Source organism: Lycorma delicatula, chromosome 1 (assembly GCF_047948215.1).
Source record: "Lycorma delicatula isolate Av1 chromosome 1, ASM4794821v1, whole genome shotgun sequence".
Lineage (NCBI taxonomy): Eukaryota > Metazoa > Arthropoda > Insecta > Hemiptera > Fulgoridae > Lycorma > Lycorma delicatula.
Window position 1 is genome coordinate 315,812,401 of NC_134455.1, and position 24,792 is coordinate 315,837,192.

The 24,792-nt window shown below is 29.5% G+C and overlaps 1 protein-coding gene across 1 annotated transcript in view; it reads left to right on the forward strand.

The window, feature by feature from the left end:
* Window positions 1–24,792, forward strand: part of Cbp53E (Calbindin 53E) — a 498,615-nt gene that overhangs the window by 230,212 nt on the left and 243,611 nt on the right. The window contains exon 5 of the mRNA XM_075354418.1: window positions 827–883. Within this exon, the coding sequence (XP_075210533.1) occupies window positions 827–883 (57 nt within the window). The remainder of the gene's footprint in view (window positions 1–826; window positions 884–24,792) is intronic.

The window sequence follows — 24,792 nt, forward strand, 5'->3', positions numbered from 1 at the left end:
TTGGGGGGATTTTGTATGTATAATATTTTGTATATATAATAATATACAACACTTTTGGATTACGTTTTTGGATCACGCTTTGGGATTTTGTTTGGAGTTTTTTTTGGGGGAGTTTGTATATATAATATGTTGTATATATAATATTTTATAATAATTTTTTTAATTAATTATATAAATTTATTTCACTTATGAATTAAAATTTTATATTTAATAAATTAAATATTAAAGGGAGAAATAGTTATATTTAAATAAATATATTAGTTATTTTTTCTAACCTGGCACCGACTACAGAATTTATAATGTAATTTAAAATCATTATATTTTAGTGTGTTTTTATTTAATCGACTTTATTTCTGTTTAAAAGTGTATTTTAAAATTAGATAATATCATTTCTAAGCAGAAAATTCAAATTAATTTGTTTTGTTTAAGTAAATAATTGCTATCATGATAATTTCAATTGTTAAGTGTAGGGCTCTGTTAACAACTGAATTTTTAATTTTAAATATAAGTGACATGAGGATCAGTTTTTGCTAATGGTATTACCCCAATTGTTAACGACTTCTTCTAACTTTGCCCATTCCACGAAAATGAAGTTTTATTAAATCGTAGTTGTTATATACGTAGTTGTTAAATCGCAGTTGTTATATACGGCTTTTTTCCTGTCAATGAAAAAAGGGCCGCAGTAAACTTAATTATTAACAGGGTTATTTTTATCATTTCATCTTTTATCAGCTTTTTTATTGCTAATAAATTTTTACCTATATTAAATTTTTCATTAAATCGTTATCTGATGTTTCTATATAATGAATGGTTATATATTTTACAGATCTGGCGGGAGTACGATACAGATGGCAGTGGATATATTGAAGCAGACGAGTTAAAGGTATGCTAAAAAAAATGTATTATTTCATTGCCAAAAATCATTGTAAAGTGTTGTGCGAAGTGAGTTGTTATAAATATTATTTGCTCACCGTGTCTATAGTAATTTATTGCTTTTGACGTTCTGTTTTCATTTTCAATCTGTTATTGTTTGTTGTCTTTATTTAAAAATTTTATTCGTAAATCATTTTGAATAGGAAGTTATTGTTTTAATAAACAAGTAAAAATTGTTTAAAACGCAGTAATATCTTTGTTTTTATAGATATTATCAAATATTTTTTTTTAGTTCCTTTAATTTTATCGAACGAGAATGAACTACCAAGTAGGCATTTTAATAAATTGCGAATAAAGAAATATTTTTACATCGTATAAAATAAATTTCCAACAACTGCATTCTTTTTGTGCCAATTTATGGAATTAAAATATCACTAATTTTTACTAAATAAAATATAAATTATAATATTACTCAAAATATAAAAAGTTAGTTGTTTACTAATTATGATTTTTGAATGATATATCTTTGTTAATTTACGTGTAAATTATCAAATAAGACCTGTATATATCCTCAAATTTTAACTACATCGTTAAACACTAAAGATAACAATTTTTCTTAATTCAATGCTGAGTATAACTTTTTATTCGCTAATATAAGAAATACATCTTCTGAAGTAATACCTGACGGTAATTCCCGGAGGCTAAACAGGAAAAGGAAAGGAAGGTGGACAGCACGTTCCATTAAACCTTTTTGTGGTATCCATATCAGCATTGTATATTACTTAATATATTAATTTCGTTCACGTCACTGAAGTAGTTACGTGGTGTAAGTGAGAACGTGTCGGATCCGTAACCATGCACACATCGGTTCAAATCGGATTTCATATATATATATTTATTTTTATTTTTTTTAATTTAAATATATTGATTTATTAATAATTATTAACCTCTGTGAAATTTTTTGAATTAAAATGAAAAGTACATATAATTTTATTTCACTAATAACTTTTGATTTTTTTCCATTTTTTTTTTTTATGTATTGCTATTTGAATTATAATTTATTGTTAAAAATTGTTTTAAAATCAGAGGTTAATAATTATTAACAAATCAATATATTTATATTTAAAAAAATATATGTGTATGAAGTCGGATTCAACCGATGACCCTTCCCTTTGTAAGATCCAAATATTTCATTAATTAAAATTTTATTTGGCTATAATTCTGGAATCAATGAAAATAATTACCACTTATATCGTTGAAAAACTCAAAATGAGAGCTTATTACTCCAGCTACAAAAAAGTCCAAAATCCAAGTTTTTTGCATTTGATGATTTTTTGGTCACTTTGGCCCAGTCGATTGCAATCGAATGAGAGGTGTAGAACTAGATATTACAACAGTCCTCAAATCCAAAATTTCAAAATTCTACGGCTAATCGTCTTTGTGTTATGCGAGGTACATAACGTACAGACGTCACGCCGGAATTAGTCAAAATGGATTCAGGGATGGTCAAAATGGATATTTCCGTTGAAATCTAAAAAACCGAAATTTTTCGCGATAACAATATTTTCTTTACTTCGTACAAGGAAGTCTAAAATGTACATCATATTTTGAAGAGGACAAATTAAAAGGAAACTGAACAACGAAGACAAAAGAAGAAAATAAACAAATACAATTTTTTTGCAATGGTGAAACAGTAGATAATGATTCAATTTTTAGCAAAATAAGTAATGGACTGAGTGAATAATGTTCCAAATTATTAGTCGCTTATAATAATGAAAAAATGTTTAACAGTCATAATAAGTAGTATATATTTTCAAATTAATAATGGTTTGTAATTGTAAGTGAATTTGAAACGACGTTATCAGTAAAATCTATATGCTTTCCAAATTATTTGTGGCTGAATTCAAGATCCAAATTTTCAGTGGCATAATGGAGAGAAAGTGTGCATCGTACCAAATTAATTGTAGTTTGAAATCTTAATGTAATTTAAAAGTGACGTTATCGACAGAGAGCATATAACGTTTTAAATTATAAGTTGCAGGAAACCATGATATAAATTTGTAGTAAAGTTACCGACAAGGTGTATATATATTTCCAAATTATTCGTCGCTTGTAGCAATGATGGAAATGTTGAAATTGTTCAGCATTTTAGATTTAAAATTTGATGTGAAAGTTTAACCGTGACTGTATATTTTATGTGACTTAATTGAGTACCATATAATAGTACACAGTTCAAAACAGTTATTGGCTTGTAAAATACTTGTAAATTTGTAATTGTGTGAAATACAACACACCATTTTAGAAGTTAATAGACGGTTTATCAGTGTAATTATATTAGTAGATATAATTGGTTCCTTCTGTCCCAAATTTGACATTTGACCTTTTTAAATGATTCTTTTATATATTTATTAATTTTTTCCCTTTTTCCCATCTGGGTTTTTCTTTTTCCCTTTCTCCCTCTGGTAAATTCCCCTTTTCCCCGCACACTTTTGCGATCATCATTTTTAGGTTAATGATTATTTAATGTATTCTCTTCGGTGTCCACTGTAGTTGTCGATAACGTCAGCTATTAATGATTCTTTAATGTGTCTAAATTAGTCGACCGGAATTCTGACCAGCTAGATATTTCATATAAAGTAATTGCTTCACCACAGTTTTACAATCATTTGCAAGCATCATTTTCAAGTTAATGATTCTTTAATGTATTGTCTTCGATGTCCAGTGCAGTTGTCCATGACGTCAGGAAATTCCCCGCAGCAGTTGTCAATCATTCATTCTTTAATTAAAACAAACAATATCTCGATGTATTGAGTTTCTTACACGTAATATAAACTTATAAATCTAAATTAAATGAATGATAATAACAGTAATTAGTTGTGTTTATATGTGTTGGTTTACTTACACATATTATAATGAATATGCGATAAAAAAAGAAAACATTTTTCTTGTTTTTGTAAAAGGTTATGAATTAAATTTAAGATAATATTACTACATTTGACCTTTGATTCATCAGCAAAAAATAAACAACAAAATTATTTTTGTTTTATCACTTTACCAATTAATGGTGAATAAGCAACTACATTCTCGTATAGTAATAAGCAATATGCTGCTGAATTGGGGTTGAAATTATCTTCAGTTTAATTTTAATTCTCGAATCAACAACGCCTATTTTTATAGATTCATCTTGTCGCGAACAATCAATCACATATAATGGAAAATTGTTTTTGTAATCTGAAAATGTGTACGGCGAATCGATATTTTTATAATATGACTTTAAAATTCTGTAAACAGTTTATATACCAAGATATGTCTTCCACGTAAATCTTCACATGGATATGGGGTTCAATTTATCATCACTCTAATATTTCTCACGTTACAAGAATCAAATTTTGATATATCTTAAATAGCGTTATCTTTCCTAACGATTTGAAAACCTACAATAACATAACTTGCTTTGTCTAACTGCAATGATGTTTTTACATTACATGTAGATTTTGTTTGAGGAACGGTCGGATATTTGTGAAGTTCCCCAATTTTTAAATTCCATAGGCACTTCTTTATTTTTATCTCTCAATTAAACCAATTCCAATTGATATTCAGGTGCCACTTTTAATTACGGTACAGTACATACGACATCTGTTATTTCTAATTTAGATTAATGATCTGAAACTGTAGCATATATCGCGTTTACGTTGTTATTACTACGTTTTAACATAAATTCTTGTCTATTGTTTATAAGGATTTTTTTATAATTTTCAGCAAAATTCATCAACATTGATAATGGTAAACACAAAGTGAAATTGTCATCATTATCCGTATAAATTTTATTATTTTCACCATATTTCCAACCGGCACTTTTAGCCAATGAAAGTAAAGAATTAGTACATTCAGAGTCAATGAATTATTCATTCACAGTCAAAGAATTAATACATTAGTACATTTGAAATTACAGTCTTCATGATTTTTGTTACATCTAAATTTATAGTGCTGGCTATTTTGCCCGTTTATAAGAAACGTAATCTCATCAAATAGACTACGACGCTGTTTAGAACGACTATACACACAATAAACGCTATAGTTACAAATAGACTGACATTATTGAAGTATGACGACAAAAGGGTGACTGTAGATAACATCAATAGACTGGCTGGGGGTCATTACTAATATACCGTTAGAATTGAGGCGTTTATACAAAAAAAAAAAATCATTCTATATCATTTTATTACCAAGTTCTACTTCTCTAATTAGATTAGTTTTCTTAGTATACGTTAGTTTAGTTGCGTTGCTAATACTACAACTATATTTTTTTTTCAATCGCGACACAATTATGTGATAACGTTCTAAATCTACTTTTGATACAAAACGAATACATTATCTAAATATTTACAACTTAATATGAAACATCAACACTGCGTGTAAACTCTACATATGATAATTATGGCCATTGTTCATTTTTTTGTAATCCCTTATATACGATATAAAGTACTTTAGTTTGAATGATTTCATTCAAATCTGATTCTGTAAGATTATTAAATCTTTGCGATGAAAGCATTTTCCCAAAACCTTCAATTTTCAATTTTTCAAAACCTGCAAAAATCATCACCGTTGCAACGGATCTCCGTTTCTAGTGTTCGTAAACTCCAACTTTTCATTTCTATATTGTATATTGTGTATCATTTCATTAATATTTTTATTATTATTAATATAATTTAAACCATTCATTTTTTCGAAAATATTATTTTTTATACATCTACATATAAATGTATGTATATGTAAAATCAAAATTTTATTGTTGTTTAAAATATTCGTTCATTTATAATTTGCCACTATGAGTTTAATCGATGTATGTTAAGAACAAATCAAAGATTCGTACAGTATTTTTGGAGATTTTAAACTGATTATCGATCCAAATACGGATTTTTTAACCTCACAAAATTATGTAACGATGGTGCAAAACAAATTTCAAAATTGGTGAAAAAATAAAGAATCTAAAGAATTATTAGAATACTGTGCTAATTAATTAGTGGGCTGGGATTGCAGCCGACTAAATATTTCATATAAAGTAGATCCAAAAGGAACAAATCCATTAGATTTAATAATTATTGGAACTTATTTAAGGAAAGAATTAATTTTGAATTTAACGTGTTGGATATAAAACGATTTTTATGATAAATGTTTTTAAATTATAAAAGATTATTTCATCAAAGAATGTAATGAAATTAAAAATGATAATGCTCAGTTGCAAGTGAAATTGCAAGAACTTGAAAATATTGAGGAAAAATTGCATGCTGAAAAGTATTAGATGAAAAGGAAAATATCTTGCACAAAAAAAAAAATTTAAACCATTTAATACAAAAGGATCATTTAAACAATAAAGTAAAGAAACGTAAAACTATGGCCACACCATATATGTCGACACTCACCATATAAGAGAGAATTGTCTTTTAATTGTAGATAAAAATTAATCGGATGATAAATATAAATATTACACTATTCGCGTCAAATTTGAACGTTTAAACACAAATTATATAAATTAAAAAAAGATTACCAAATAATGAAATCGTTCATAAAAAAAATAAAAGAGTGAAATTTTACAATCTAATTCACCACGGGCTTCAATTAAAAAGGAAATCTAATCATTTTGACACACAGGTAGATATTGATAGTTTAAAACAGAAGTTAGATACTTTATATGATATATACTTTGAAGAAGAGAAAAAGAGTTTGAACCGGCTGATGAGATTGACATCTGCGAAATACAAGAAAGACTAATTTGGCCGAAATATACCGAGTAACGAAATTACAAATTGCCTCGTTTAGAATACATTATTTCAATGCGTAATTTTTTTCTTATACTAGAACGATGTCAATTTAAGCCGATTAGCGAAAGAATTACAAAAGCCGGCTAGGAGAAATTATCCAACCAGAAAAACTGAGATTACAGGTTTGAACAATCTATACCAAGGAGACTTTGTAGAAATTCTTCCTTATTCTAGACTAAATAAGGGTTACAAATACTTGTTGACCGTTATCGATTGTTTTATCAAATTTGCGTATGTTGTATTGTTAAAGAAAAAAACGGGTATAGAAATCGTGTCTCCTTGTGACCGATATTCGAAAAATGTAAAATGAATAATTTTCAAACCTATCAGGGAAAGGAATTTTATAATCCGCACTTAAAACCGTTCTTGAAATACTACAATATAAACCATTATTCAACATATTCAGATAAAAAAGCTGTCATTGTCGAATGCTTCAACTGAACGTTGAAAATAAAAATGTGGACTATATTTACGGAAAACGGTAACTATAAATGGATCGATATGCTACAGGATTTAGTTGACGAGTACAATAATACAGTGCATACAGCCACAATATTTAAACCGAAAGATGTAAATAATAGTAATGAAACGCAAGTGTTAGCAAATCTAAACAAAAAATATGATACGAAATATGGTGTTGTAAAAATTAAATTTAAAGTCGGCGATCACGTTCTATAAAACAAACATAAAAAGTATTCGATAAGGGTTATTTGCCGAATTGGACGGATGAAGTATTCAAAATATATACGGTGCATGCTGAATCTCGACCTGTTACATATGAATTGATTGATGGTAGGAATGAAATTTTAAAAGGTTGGTTTTATCAATACGAATTAAAAACACTAAACGTATGAATGTATACCAAATTGAGAAAATAATCAAAAGAAAAGGCGACAAGGCCTACATGGTTTGTTACAATTCATGGATAAATTTAAGTGATGTTGTCGAATGAACACCAATACTTTATTGATACTCTTTTTTAATCTTTTGTACAATACACAATAACATGTAATTTTATTGATAACATCAAGAATAAAAGTTTTGATAAAAAGGACATAACATATCCACGCTATATAATAAATAATGAACATAGTGTTAAATATTAAGTCCATCGTCTAAAGAATCATTAAAAAATGAAATTAATGATTTTATAGAAAATTTTAGAAATTTTATTTATGAAAATCATTATATTGATAAAATCCAAATAAAATAACTCAAAAGGTTTTGATGTTTTCATTACAATGGATAAAGATTATGTTGAAGATTATGATAATGAATATGATGTATTCTATGATGATTTGTCAAAATTTCCTTATCATTTACTTTCAATTAGTTGTATTACAGTAAATTATATATTACATTTACACTAATATTAGTTATTATTACAGGAAACTTATCAAACCCGGGTAAAGTTGATTAATTTATTACTAATCACTTTTTTAATTCTTTTATATAGATTTCCTCACAATTTTGCTATTTATTGGTGTGTTACTTTTACTAGAAAATTTATTACTTGTGCGATAGAGTTGAGAAAATTAATAAAAGAATTACATATGTTATTTGTGATCGTAAATATAAATAGTTTTATTAAAAAGTCGCTTATTGTTTATATATATAGATAATATGAAGCTTCGTAATAAGACAATTATTGATGTAGAATTTGTGGAATGATATGAAGATTTTTGCCGCAAAGGTTTGGATTATTTTCCTTCAAAATTTAATTTTGAATATTCATTCTTCCTAGATGAAGAACTATTAAATTTTAAAAAACATGTAGAGCCTAAAATTAAATGTTTAATTACGTTGTTTGTCGTTTATTCATTAGATCGTTTTGATTTTGCGGATGGAGTACATATAAAAATAAAGTTTAATAATAATTTGGAATGTATAAATGTAATTGATAATTGTTGCGTATTCTTCACAGATGTGGTTATAGATACACAAAGATTTGTCAATACTTCCTCATATTTATCCAATTAGTAAAGTTGATCTAAGTTTATCAACTTGTTGTGAGTTGTGTTAACAATTTATTAATTAATAGTTTAAGTATTTTTCATATTAGATATGTAAGATGAAGTAAAACAGAAAACAAATTTTCACATTGCAAAGGCAATATTGGGATGCGGTACATCCAAACGAAGTAAATACGATCCTTTGCTACCAAACGCTATAAGATGCATCGCATTCGGTCCCTCAAACTGTGGTAAGACGAACATAGGTTTTAATCCTTTAATTCATAAAAACGGATTACGTTTCAAAAATTCGTAAATTTTTTTCAAATTCCCTTCATCAACTGTTGTATAGAAAATTATCAAAACCGATGATGTTAAATCAAGAACTCTGTTATTATGATACTGAAAACGATCAGTTCAACAGCCGGAAGCAATCGAACCGCATTCGGTACTGGTGTTCGACGATGTAATCAAAGAAAAACAAAGCAGTATCTATGATTACCTTCGCTAGAGGTCGTCATAACAAAATCGATTGTTTTTATTTATCGCAAACGTATTATAAAATAACAAAACAACTGATACGAAAAATTGTAATTTGTTAACTTTATTGAGACAAGACGGACTAACTTTGCTACACATTTACCATGAACACGTAAACGTTGATGTGTCATTAGATAAAGATTTAAAGCATAAAGATTTAAAATAAAGCATAAAGATTTCGCATAAAGATTTAAAATCTTTATGCGAACACGTTTGGAACAAGAGCCAATATGGTTTTCTAGTTATTGATAAACATTCCGATAAAAATAAAGGTATAGGTAAATTTTTAATCGTTGATTGATCACCGCAACTAGCGCTGAAAGACGCCGCGTATCGCGAATAAACTATTTGTTTGAATTAAAAAAATATTTTTTACAGAATCATGTTTGTGCGGGAAAAATAAATGGTTGAAATTGATAAATTGAATAAAAGTTTTAAACGTAAAAAATGTTGCTTTTATTATGGGTTTAACTTAAGAAGAAGCATTGTTTGCAAAGCGTTTCAAACCGATAATCGAACCTATTAATGAAATGAGAGAAAAACTAGATAAACCAAAACCAACGCCAGCACCGCCTCCATCTTCAGTGTTTAGATTTTGTTAAAGTAGGTCGCGAATTCTGCGAAAGAATGTCGGCTAAGTTAAAAGGACGTCAAAATAGGTGCGAAAAACAAAGACGCGAAAAACAAAGATTGTTGGAGGAAGATTTAGCACTTTCAGATGACGATGAAGAAGAAGATATAGGGCATTCAACAATGATGTCACCATCTGACAAAACCACTTAGATTGAATAGACTTAAACCTCATATGAAGGTGAAGAACCCCTTATAGATATTATGCCAGTCACTCCATTTACACAATTTTCTGAGACGCAAGATACAATAATTACAGTTGAAGAATATAAAGAAGCTATTAAACTATATTTAGAAATGCTAAAAACAGCTCCAAAAGTATCCCTTGATCATGTGTATGCAATAAAGTATGATAAAGACACAAATACAACCACATTGGGTAGCGCTAAGACTGAATTTATAGGCGATAAAATCTATTCAGAAGATTTAATCTATTCCGACCCGCCGGGCCTTTTAGAGTTGTTAATGAAAAAAAAAAACCAAGACCTAAAGAAAGTTCACACAGCAGATATAGAAACATATGGTGAAATTTTACATCATACTTGTGCACACTTAACGGATTCAGGTACAGTAAATACAAATAAATCTTTTAAATATATCGAAGTGATTAGAAATCTTTTGCTCCAAAAAGAACTGATAGATCTGTTTCACCATATAAAACACCGTCGACATCGTTTAGCGGTAGCAGACTGCTGCATGCACAATTTAATTATAATCCAGTCTATTTACATCGGAATAGTCCAAACGAATTGATGGATAAATTGTATACACTTGTAGGTGAATATGATGCTGGAAACAAGGCCGTTTCAAATGAAATCATATTCATAATTAAAGAATTAAAAGTTGTTGATTAAAATTTATTGAATAGAGTATTTGTTTATATTTATATATATATATATATAGAAATATCATGTAGAGGAATACACAGTAAAAAAAAAAGAGAAGGGGTGAAAGAGGCCCTCCAAGGATTGGCTTTTCAATGACCGATGATGGAAATTATGATATGAAAGATCATAGATTGTGTAATGTATCTGATCCGATTGAAGATGATGACGTAATGAATTTTAAACGAGGTAAAAGTATGTTTAACGAATACACAACCAGTCTCGGCGAACAGTTTGTCGATTTGCAAAGATTGAATTAGACGATAGCCGACTATGGTGTAATCATTAAAAACTACAAGGAGGATGAGAAACTGATGATGGTAGAAGAAACTGTAAACTTTATCAAAGATGCATTCGCACTTAAATCAATAATTGGAAAGTATATAGATAATGAGTTACATAGCCACGTTACTGAAGACCTCATGAAAGCTACCATCACGACGTATGTAGAAAATAAAATACATGAAATTAAATCGTTTTTCGCAGAAATGATTCGCAAAAACAAAATAACAAAATAAAAATACTTCATCAAAACTAATGTGAATATCATCAGCCGTAATTCCTGCCGATGGTTTAATGTTTATAAAGTATTAGTTTTGCGTTATTAATATTTAAATATAGATGTCTGAAATGGAAGTTAAAATTAAGAAATTGAATAATTTTGTTTATTTTTTTCAAATACGCTGCCGAAGAAAGCGCAGGGTTAGATTTATTTTCAGCAATTGATATAGTTATAAGAGTCGGCGAAATAAAATCCATCCCAACCGATATCGCTACATCATTACTGAAAAATTTCGAAGCGCAAATAAGACCCAGATCAGGTTTGGCAGTTAAAAACGGCACTTCAGTTGTCATCGCCAGGCAAAATTGATGCTGATTATCGCGGTGAAATTAAAGTCATCATTACTAATTGGGCAATAGAAATATTATTGTAGAAAAGGTATGAGAATCGCACAAATGGTAAACTCAAAATATGAACGCGTATCGTGGATTGAAAGTGAAACAATTGATGAAACTGAAAGTGATTGTCATGAGTTTGGTTGAACCAGTTCAGCAAAATTATATATTTTATCCATAAATTTATTGAATTTTTTTTCTTTATATGAAATATTTTAGTTAATTGAATCTCAAGGACCAAAACTGACACACATTAAATAATCATTAACCCTGAAAATGTGTTGTTAAAGATTGTACTGTTTATTGTAATATATGGTGAAAAGATTATATGAAATATTTCATTGGTTGGAATTCCAGCCGACTAAAACTGATCATTTAGAAACTGCAAAATAATCCGTTTCTTCAATCAATATAATCTATTTGTTGCGTTACGTGAAATATTTTGGGGGTGAAGATCTTCACCACTAAATTTAGATACATTAAATATTCATAAATGTTGTCGTTAAAGATTGCTGTTTACAGTAAAAATGTTGTAAAAAAGTTTAGTTATTCCATCGGCTCGGGTCTGAGCTGAAAAAAATCCGCGGCTTCTTGCTAGTTAAAAGCCGATCTTCGAATCTGACGGTTGGTTTGAAACTGTAACCAATAATGTATTTGAATAGAAATAATTTTTTTTTTTATATTCAATTCGTTCGCCATATCTTGTTTTAAAACGTAATTTGTTTTATCGTCTAATGCGGTCAATAATTTTCTACACTTTGAACCGAGCGGCACTTTATTAACCGGCAAAATTGACAAATCGGTATGACATTTGTGGAAGCTTGTCGGATACGTTACTCGACTTCAAATATATAGCCTGTGTCTGCACCGTTGGCGTGATTCATTATAGAAACTAAAACTTGATTAAAATGCTGTTTATCGATCCACTGGAAGTTTTTATACGTAAAGGCTGACTCGTACTAAATCCGTATAAGTTACTGGCGTCCACGTAAGTTATATATTTAATAAGAATGCTGTTATTATAATTTTCAAGATATTTATTGTTTGCTACTGTTGTTTTTTAATACAAGTTAAAATGGCACGTCTAATGCCAAATTCAGTAAACATATACATGTCGGACTCGGTAAACATTTCCATTTCGATGTTAGTTTTATTCAACATGGCGTCAAAAGCTAAACTCAGTGCCGATATATAATGCGCCGCATCAAAATGATATTCTCGTAAGCACTACGATCTAAAATTCTCAAAAACATCGGCCAACAACAGCATATCGCATTTTAAATATACATCGCTGTGACACAGAGAGGTCTTATGCTTTACGGTGATTTAATGGGGGGGGGGGAGGGTAAATTCAAAGCAAACCAATACATCGTTATATTCGCCTAACGTTTTACATTTAAAATGATCGCAGACTATTTTCACGTGGTTATTTTCATCGTCAGCAATATGTGAATTGGTTAACGAACTGTAAAATTTGTCTTTAGTCGTAATTGTGTTTCATTCAATTTCGACCACGAACAGTATATTCGTAAGGATACACGCCGTTTTTTGTGACCAATAATAATTAAATCGTCTATTTTAAAATGCTTTTTGACGTGACTGTACAATTCCTTTGGTAAATTGGATGGTAATTTTTCCAAACTTGAAGCCATAAATTGAAAAGCAATATGCATTAAAAATGAACATATGCTACAACAGGTATTGGAAATTGATTTCAATACTTTTTAAATTTTAATAAATTTTCACCCAGTTTTTGTATTTTTATGTGCCGGTTATTGTAAATACAACGTTATAAATGAGCTTTCATTCTATCTTTGCCGTTTTATAATGGAATGTAAAACAACCTTTACGTAATTCTATTTTGGATATGTATTTCGTCAACTGAGGCCTATCTAATCGTGAAAAATATTTTACCCAGAAAGAGTGTGAAGTATCATTATTGTTTAACTATAATAAATCAAAATGGTTTGGGTTTTCAATTTCTCACTCTCTTTCTATCTATCAGCGTATATTCATTTATAGAAACATTGTTGGCGAGTTCAAATTTTTTAATATTTTTTATCTCGACAAAAAGTCGAGATTATTTTTTATCTTGGAAAAGTTAACATATTAAAGTCATACATATCCAGTAACATATTATAATCTTTATCTAATCTGTGGATTATTACTGGTTGCATATTTCGATAAAATAGCCCATTTAAAGCAGAAAGCATAATTATTTTTATCATTAATCATAGCCTTTCTTTATTTTATTTTATCAGGTAACGTTATATATTAAGATAACCGTGTAGTGGCTTAAATTTATTTATATGCAACAATAATCCATCGGCACATATGAAAGACCAACCACTGCCTTTACCTTGAAATTCAGATTCTTGAACTAACAGCTTTTCAGAAGCTTCATCTATTGCAAAATCTAAATCATTACAATTAAACATCTAAATTATTACAATTGTAAACGGGAATATTTTTGGTTTAAAAAGCTATGTCTTGGCAATCGAATTGATCGCTTTGAGGTGCTTTCAAATGTACATTCCAATACTGGATTAAATTTTAAAGCATCTGATGTGTATGATTTTAAAATGTTGAAAATGCAATTTCTTATATTGTTTAAGAATAAATAAATATCTTTATATTTTCATCTGCATTTTTATAATAATAAGTTATTAAATTTTATTTAATGGCTTCTTCTAGAATTGTGAATGAATTCGAGTCATAGTTAGCTAATCTGGTTCGTTTTTTAGTTTTTTCGTAATGATTTTCTAAACATATATCTTTACAATTCGTTGTGCCTATGCATTAAATGAAAAAAAATTGCAATATTATTATATTTATATTATTAAATATGCTATTGCGGATGCGTAAAAAACTGTAATTTGCATTAAATAGAGAGATCAAAGGTCACATTTAATAGCATTAAATTTAATTCATATCAACTATATTATTATGATTGACAGCTGCTGATAGAAATACCCTGACGTCGTCGACAACTGCTGTGGACACTGAAAAGAATACATTAAAAAACCATTAACCTGAAAATTATGCTTGCAAAAGATTATAAAAATGTGGTGAAGCAATTACTTTATATGAAATATTTAGCCGGTTGGAATTCCGTCTAACTAATTTAGTTAAATTAAAGAATCATTAAAATATGACGTCATTGACGACTACACTGGACCTGCACTGGACATCTTAGAAAGGACACCAAAGAATCATTAACCTGAAAATGATGTTCGCAAAAGAGTGCGGGAAGAAGGGGGTTTCCCAGAGGAGAAAAATTAAAAATACATTAAAGAATCATTAAAAAGGTCAAATTTGGGCAGAAGGAACCAATTATATCTACTTATATTCTTTTGAAAATTATACGTTATTTAAAAAATGTATTTTTAAGGCCATAATACACACCTCTTTTTGAGTTATTAGTGGCTTGTGGACAACGTTCCAATATTTAGTGGTTTGTAATTGTGGTGGAAGTACGGGTATGACGTTTCATTATTGTTTTAATATGCATATCTAAAAATAACTTTAGAAAGAAAAAAAAGATTAACCGAAGATAAAAAAGGAAAAATTTTACCAAATATAAAATTGTACAGTTATTTAAAGATAAAACGTTTTATTGGTTGATTCCATCTGACTGATACGATGAAATATTTCATTCCTTATGGTAAGTTAATGAATAAAATTTCCTTCTTAAAAATTTATGAAACGTGAATAGGAAAAATGTAAGTGTTATTTTAAAGTAATTTAATAGAGAAAAACCACTAAAAAAAAATCGAAATGTTACAAAAAAGTGTGCAGGAGAAGACAAAACAGGCTTAGTAATTTAAAACAGGCTTAGTAATATAACTAAAAATAAAATTTTACAAACGAAAGTAAAAAAACAATTCAAAATATTATTATAAAAGGTCACAGAAAAACAAAGAAGAAGTAATACATGTAAAGTCTTTGTTATCAAAACAAACAATACAATTTTAAAAACGTATCCGGTTTTTCCGATATGGTTTTGTACCAAGATCTTAATATTTGATTATCTTTTTGATATTATTTATTCATATTATATCATTAGTATGTCACTAAATATGGATGTTTTACGTGTATAACTTTAATGAACGATTTTGATCTTAGATTGAGCGAATATTTCGTGAACAATGAAGGAGGAGATTTAAACAATTATTGTAATAGTAAATTTGTAATACGTTTTTATTTATTTTTTTATTATCAATAATTTATTTTGTTTTTAGATATTTTCCAATAGTGAAATGATCTATGCTTTGAAATTATAATACAGTATTTTTCTGTCATGTTTTAGTTTATTTTATTTGTAATAAAATTCATATTTCTTAAACTCTTCATGTTCACTGATTTACGTAAATTTTCTTATAACTAAAGTCTCTGTAAAATTTTTTAACCCTTTTATTTAATTACTGACAATTTAATAAGGTTATACAAGTTTACCTTTAAAAAATTGTGTTTTTTGACATCAGTTTTTCGTGTATTACAATAAGTTTATCAAAAATTACTAGAGATACAGTTTAGAGACCTGTTTTATTTTTTTCTGGAGAGAGACTACATGAAATAATCAAAGTTATAGCATAAGTTTCAAGAATTTTAGTCTGGTTTCACCTTAAACTCGCGACAGAAATTAGTGAGAAATGTCTTTTTACATACTATAACGAAGCGTTACAAGACCTTTGTTTATGTAAACGTTTTCTTTACTTTTATATATAAAACATGTCTTGAAGTTCTTTCCGTTTCTGTTGCGACTTTATAAACGTATATTGACTTGTATTAAGATTTTAAAATTTAAAATTATATCATTCACAAGGTACTTTTACCCTAAAAATTTATTCTGGAAAAATTATTTTCATAACCTAATTTATTACATAATTATTAAAATTCCTCCGTTAAATTTTAACATTAATGATAAAATATAAATATTATTTATAATTATAATAAATAATTATATATATAAATATAAAATTAATTAGTGTTTAGCAAATAGCAGAGAATAATTATTATTAAAATTACTTTTTCTCGTTTGCTGCTTTTGCTCATCTTTACTTAGTCCTTTTATGAAACATAATTAAATTAAATTTGATGAAACTTAATTAAAAAACGTAATTAAAAATATTAAAACTCTACAGATATACATTTATCATCTGTTATTCTCATACCATAAGATGTAATCATGTATCGTCTCAGGGCTAAACTATATATAGAGGCTAGACGCCACTTGAACAGGGCTATTAAGAGATCAAAAAGGGATCATTGGTTCAAACTCTGTGAGGAATTGGACAATGATCCCTGGGGCCAAGCATACAAGATAGTTACTAAGAGGTTTGGCAGGCGTCTGCCTGTGTTGAGTGAACGGCAGGCTATGGCACAGTTTGACGAATTATTTCCATGTCCAGCAGAGGCAACTGACATCTTGCCTGAATATGAGCTGAGGAGGTTTACCCCTGCTGAGCTAAGTAACGCTATCGGACAACTCGGTAATAAAAAGAGCCCCGGCACTGATAGAATCCCTGCTGCAATACTCAAAGGCCTTGTAAAGCAGCTTCCCTGGGAGATGACTGATATAGCTAATTATGGCTTGGAGAATGATTCATTCCCGCGATGTTGGAGGGAGGCCAGGGTGGTCTTTCTCCATAAAGGCGGTGATGATCAAGGTCTGTCTCGATTTAGACCGCTGAGTCTCTTAAATAACTTGGGCAAAGCGGTAGAGTAGATGCTCGCCAACAGAATTGTATGCGAAATTGAAGAAGGCGTGGGTATAAGCGTCAATCAATTCGGGATCTGGAAGGGACGCTCCATCGTGTTGGCAGCAAAGAAAATAACTACTTGGATAGCATATGTCAGAAGAGGTACTTGGAGAACAAGAGGGATTCCGTTACTTGTCTCCCTAGACGTTAAGAATGCTTTTGGCTCCATCAAATGGAGCCATATTCACAGTGCATTATTGGCTAAGAACGTAAGCCCATATCTTAGGAGACAGGTGAGACGATACCTCTCTCACAGATCGTGCAGAATTGCAACGCAAAGTGGAGATTTGGAAGACAACATACACGGTGGAGTTCCCCAGGGCTCCATTTTGGGCCCGTTATTATGGGTTTTAACTTATGACGGAATCTGGAATTTGGATTATCCTGCAGGAGTCGAGGTCATTGCCTATGCAGATGGCCTGGTGATCCTTGCAAGTGATAGACATGCACTGGAAGTACAAGATAAGGCCAATTTGGTATTACAGATGATAGAAAACTGGCTATGTAATAAAAAGTTAGTGCTGAACATTGATAAATGCAAATTTATCACTTTCACTGGAAGAAGGATCATTGATCGGCTGGATATCAGGATCAATGGTGAACCAATAGCAGAAACTGATAAGCTGAAGTACCTAGGCGTTACCTTTCAGGGGAACGGTTCCTTCACCGAACATATAAACGAAGTCTGTAACAGGGCTGACAGAATGATAAAATCTTTAAATATCATTATGACGAACCAAAGAGCGCCTAAGGCGTCAAAGAGAAGGGTCATAGCGTCTTCGGTAATATCGTCCATGATTTATGCGGTGCCGGTTTGGTGGATTTCAGTGCAAGTAAAGAAAAACCTGGCACGTATGATCAGGACCCATAGGAGACTGTTGCTTGGAGTGATTTCTGCATATAGGACGGTCTCATATGAGGCTTTGTGTGTGCTCGCTGGAGTCCCACCGATTGATTTATTGGCACTTTTAAGAGTTGAAAGAGACCAGGGAGTTGGAATTCACGAATCAAGGCAGCGGCTAATGGCAAAGTGGCAGGACAGGTGGAATGTGAATGGCCCTGGAGGTAGAACAAAGAGACTCATCCCCGATATTAAAAGCTCGATATATAGAAAACATGGGGAAGTGAATTTTCACCTGTCACAATACTTTACAGGGTATGGCAACTTTAATTTTTACTTGCACAGAATCGGTAGAAGAGCATCGACGGAATGTATGTATTGCGATCGCGAAGATGATGTTGAGTACACATTTACTTACTGCCATAAATGGAGAGAAGAATTAGTAGACATCGATCTATCATCTGATGGTAACGGCAGATTAATTAATCACATGTTGCAGAGTGAAGATGCCTGGAAGAGGGTTGATTCAGCTATTAAGAAAATATTAACGCAGAAGAATGAGGACGAGAGGAGATTGGGGTTCTGATCTTAGTATAGGGAAGGGCGGATAGCCCCCAGTGGTGAGGACTGACATGCTGAGGTGTGCCAGTTTCGATGAGCCACTGGGGACTCCAAGGGTTTTCTTGATAGGAAAGATCAAGAAAAGACCCAATCGTCACGTCAAGACAAAAATGGTATGGCGTGGCGATATATATAGATGGGCATATCAGTAGACTCAAAAGAACTGACCGGTGGGCCGACCTGCCATGCCGAACATACAGCCGGTAGGTGGGAAGGCCCATTTGAGTACAACAGGCACTCCCCTGGGTGGCGCAATACCAACCAGTCGGACCGACCCAGGGGAGGAGAATCAAAAAAAAAAAAAAAGGGGTAAATTATAAAATTATTTCTATCAGTGACTCATACAGAAAACATACATAATATGTAAGTTTTTACTGATAAAATTGTTTTGAATTAAATTTTATAAAATAGCATTTACAAAGTAGAGATTTCTACAAATTTAATAAAACAAAATAACTTTTTTACGGTTATTCTACACACACAGACGCGCGCGCGCGCGCTCCCACAACCGACACACAACCATAACACATACACACACACACACACACACATATGCCTCGTATGTACAAAGTGTTCTGTAAATAAGGTGCCAAACTATGTATAAAATGATTTAATACCTCAACATAAACAATTATAAAGAAGAAATCAATTTTTTTGCCAGATTTATAAATAGCAGATATTCAAATAACTTAATACTTAACAGTTAGTAACAGTATGTTTTTCAAATTTTTGTTTATTACAAAAATATTTAAGCATATTTTTATGAAAAAAATGGCTTTTTATTTGTATAATTATGATTTCAAATAACAAATTTTAAAAGAAAATATCCTAAAGAAAACCTCACTAGTTCAAAAATATCAGGAATTTATGTAACCGATCAATTGAAATCCTTTGTCTAAGATTTAACGCAAACTCCTTTGTGTTAATCATTTTTATGTGATAATGCTTACACTGAGGATTTCGTACATTAAATACACAAATAGTCACACAAATAGAAACATAAAGAATTGAGAACGGATGCCGACCATGCTAATGCTCCACCATGAGTTTCCACTTATCTTGTATGGACCACTTATCTGATGTTATCAATTGTAAGTTATCAAAAAGCTCTGTTGAACCGATCATGAATAAAAATAAAAATATGCAGCTCCTAATAATCTGTTTGGGTCTGTAGGAGACTCTCCCACTATTCCTTCCTGAGTATTTATAGAAAAATCATTTTTAATGTCTACCTGTAATTGTAGCATACGAATTCTCATCAGTTTACACACAAGTAATTTGAGTGTTAAAAATGTTATCTTGTGTAAACCTTGTTTCATTAGTAAACAGGATGGTTGCATAGTAAAGCATTTAAACAATTTGTCTTAAAAACACTGACACAAAACATGTACCAGAAAGCATCTTTCACTAAAATTGTAAATTCTTTCAAGGTTATACTTATACTCTGATCTGTTAAGAATATTCTAAATAGAACTTTTAGAATATTGTGTACTTGACTCTCAATAGTGTCTTCCGAATTATTCATTTCACTTCACATACTTTCATCTCTAAAATTTCTGTGAATCTTAGCAGAGCTCTTCCTGCTAGGAGAATTTTTGTTGATAAACCTTTGACTACAGACATTCAACTTTATCATAATTTGTATAAGTAAATAAAAATCATATCAGTGGTAAATAAAATTAATATAAGCCTCAAGAGATGGTAAAGTAGTAGATAATAATAAAGATATTCTTATAAAAATAAATTTAACATTTATTAAACGATAAATGTATATCAAATGAACTAATGATGTAACGCAGTGAAGATTGTTTTTTTAATTTTTCTTAGAATAGTAAGCATTCGATATTTATATTTATTTGACGATGGTGAATAACCATCCTAAAACATTCAGGCATTTTGAATATTTTTTTAAACAATAAGCAACATTAACAAACAAAAAAAAATTTTAAGTTATTATTTATTTTATGGTGTATTATAGCAAATTGCTGCAGAATACAAATTTCTTGGTTTATTTTTTAAAAAAACACCTTATTTCCCTTATTATTTATAGTTTATTTAAAAACTAGCGAACTTCTGTGTTTTAGGTAAGCTTGGCTTGTACAACTTAATTTTTAATGCCTTCCTTATTTCAATTGTTACTTAATTTATTATATATATATACCGTTGTTTGTTTTTATAAACAAGTTGTTTATAAAATATTGTTTTTATAACGCAGGCACCCAGTAAGAAAGGATTTTGGAAATCTCGGCTAGTGACGGGGTGAGAAAAAAGGGGGCAAATCTTTTAATGAAAATTTTTTACCTCAGTAATTGAAGGTGTTGCAATAATGAAAATTGATATTTAAACTCATCTTTGAAAATAAAAGTATTTATTTTACCATTTTTAACGATCCAGTTTTTGGGTGGCAAAGGGGATAGTTACTCATCAACATTTCCCACGAACAGTTTGTGAATCTAGGGTAAGATTCCTTCCCTCATGGTCAGTTCATCGGACCTTTTTTTTTTTTTGTCGGTTGTCGGACCTGCTTCACAGTTAGCTCACCTAATCCTCGGTCATTTTCGGAAATGAAAGGAAAACCGCTAATTTAGTTTAATGAAAAGTGCTCAAATAACTTTTTTTAGTGTTTTCTACTGTCCTTAAAAAACTCTTAAAAAAAGATGTAGCTCAGAACATATCTGTTTAACAAAGTCTCCAGAGTATGAACATTCCCATAATAAAGCCAACCACTACAAACAATTTGCCAAGACCAAAATTCTCACCAAAGTAAATAGACTGATTTACTGATAACCCTACAAAAATAATCAACCTTTGAATTTTGATAAAATTCTAGCTAAACTCTAATGTTTATTTTAAAACCTTATACTTTGTACCTTAAGGTATAAATCCAAACTTCCACACAACCGAAGCTACGGGCAACAGCATAGCTTCAGTATATTTAATTAGTTAGGTAACAGAATTCTCTTACTCCTGGTAGTTACAATAATAATAAAATCAAAATTAATATTCACCTAAGTTAATATTTATCCATCATTATCTCCTCTCTGTCACATTTCATTTCTTTCTTGTGTAATAATAAAATAACTTTCCTTCATGGTGAAATCCTTATTTTTCAATGCTACTTATTAAATTCATCCATTATTTATACGGTTACACTTCTGAAATATGAATATGATATATAAGATTTAATATGTGGGAAAAACGCCAAGGTAGTCCAGAATTCCAATCCAGAATCTTTTGCATGAAAATGAGGACGCTACAAAATGGTGAATTCATATTTTACCAGCTATCTCTAATTTCATTCATTCATTGCTAATTTTAACAAAATAATAATGTATTCAAAGAATCATAATATTCTTAATTTTGAATTTTATTTTGGGAATCAAAATTAATAAAAATTTTTTTTTGCTTTGTTCATTTGTAAATTTACAAGCAGTGAAAAGACTACGTCCTTACTTTTTAATTTTGTTCTTTACCATTTTTATTCTTATTTTTTATCCTTTTTGTATCTGAACCACTCTTAATTCATTCAAAAACTATAAATTAGACTTTCTTTTCACTTGAGGTACAATATTTGTACGGGTTCCACATAGTGTCATTTAGATCAGTATTGCTGAAGAAGAATTAGTCGTTACAAATATGGAAGGGTAAATGTTGGTTATCTCTAAACAGGTTTCAGGTAGGGTCATTTCTTCTGACCAAAGAAAGCATCTAATAATATTGTAAGAAGCCTATTAAACCCTTCTATTTAATGAAAACAATGAGAGGTAGCCATCGGGTAATATTGAATTGTAATGAGTCGGTTGCTCTTGGATAATTTCGTAGACCTTTATTCCGTTTATATTGTTATAAAAATTATTAGAAAAAGAATATTTACATATTGACTCATACTAGATTAAATTAAAAGCGGTTTTGTCTTTTTTTTTCATTCATTGTGAAACGTAAAATTATGTTAAAATAATAAAAGGTTTTTTTACATAAATTTATATTACACTGTAATCAGAGTCAGTCGTTGTACTCGTAATATATAATTCTTGAAGTAATTACACTCTTTCTATAGAATAGAAGAAGAAAAAATTCCTAAAATTGAGTTAGGTCGAAAATCAGGCAAAAAGGTTTTTCTCAATAAATTTTTTTTCTGCTCAAAATTGTAGTGATTCTCCTTCTTCATCTCTGAAACTTAAAACATGTCGATCCAGTATTTTCTTCAACAATTGTGATTGCTCATTTTGGATTTCCTTTACCAACAACGGGTATACGATAAAACTAATGAAAGTATCTTCTTTAACACAGTTCATACATTCAAAGTTAGATAATTAAAAATAACTAATTTTTTTATAAAGTATTCTTAACAGTAATTTGAAAGAGTTTCATTTATCACCTAATCTGATTCATCTTTTAAAATTTTTTAATCAGTTTCTTCATAAATTTGAGTATTTGCTGTGCAATACTTGAATGAAGCGTATTTAGAAGGTAACTTCAAAACTACGTTTGCAAGTTTTACGTATACAAAACATATTCTATGCCAACACTAATTATAAATTTTAACATTTACCTTTCTAAAGCAATAATAGTTTAATCATAATTTTATTATATTTCCTAGTCGTTCCTCATTTATGACTGAAAGATACCTGAGAGTTCAAATAAAACTTTTATAAACCCTCATCCCACACTTCTATTGTTGAAACTCTCATTTTGTTCCGTATGTGGAGCTGATTATACGCGTAAATTTATTGTAGAACTTCAAACGCCCTAACACTGCCAACGTTATGTAATAAATAAAACTTTGTGCATGGAGGAACATTACCGATTCAGACATCTGACACGATGGTCTTTTGTTGTATAATAATAAGTGGCCCTGAATTGCAAAAGTAATTAATAGCCCTTATTCAAGACTGTCAATTAAAGGATAGTATGAAATACAAACTACTTTCAGATTTAAGTTTTTCTCTTTTTTTTTTTTAATAGTTTACTTTAGTTATTCAGATACGTATTAACCGTAAAACAGATACAGCTTTATAAATATATGAAGAATACTTCATTCATTTAAACAATTTTAGAAGTAATATTTTTTTTATTATTTTTAATAAAGTACTGTTATCGGTTGTAAATGTAATCGGTTGTAATCGGTATGTAAATTACTGTTATCGGTTGTTATTATCATTAGCTGTATCATTTAAATGTACTAGTTTTATTTTTAAATAGACACTTTAAAATTCATTAGGAAATTACTAATTTAGTAATTTATATTTTATTTATTGCTTAATAATTAGTAAATTCATGCTTAAAAAAACAACTGCATAGTTCAACAGATGGACTAGATGTTATAACAGCTGAAGGTAACTTTTTTTTGTAAGTTGCTGGTTAGAAATTATGTATTTTATTTTTGGTTTTTTGCTTTTACATTATTTATTTTTACTTTTTTTTAAATTAAGTATTCTGAATTTTTACGAAGTAGAACTACTTGACAAAACAAAACGACTATTTGGAGAATAAATCTAGTTCATATGAATGTGAAGTCACTACCATAAAACTGTCTAATGACAACTAGGCTTAAAAGTGATGCGTTTTCTTAATATCCACTAATATTTTAATTAAAATGTTTCTTAAATGATATTTACTGTAATTATTTTCAATGCGTATGATTTAACTTATTTTTATTTTTGAATGTAGAAATTTTATTATGCTATTTGTTTAAAATTAAAAATTAAAATTTAACGAGGTTTTTTTAATAACATAACATATATTATTATTAAATTGGTATTATTGTTATGTTTAATAGGTAAACTTCGTAATAATTTGTTACATAATAATTATTCAAGTAAATTAAAATGAAATAACTAAATGAATTATTATTATAACATACAAATTTCATTTAATTATTTTGTCATACACAATGTACAGTGTAATATAAATGGTCTTGTAACAAAACCGGTATAACGGACCTGAATAACGGATTCCTACCAATTAAGA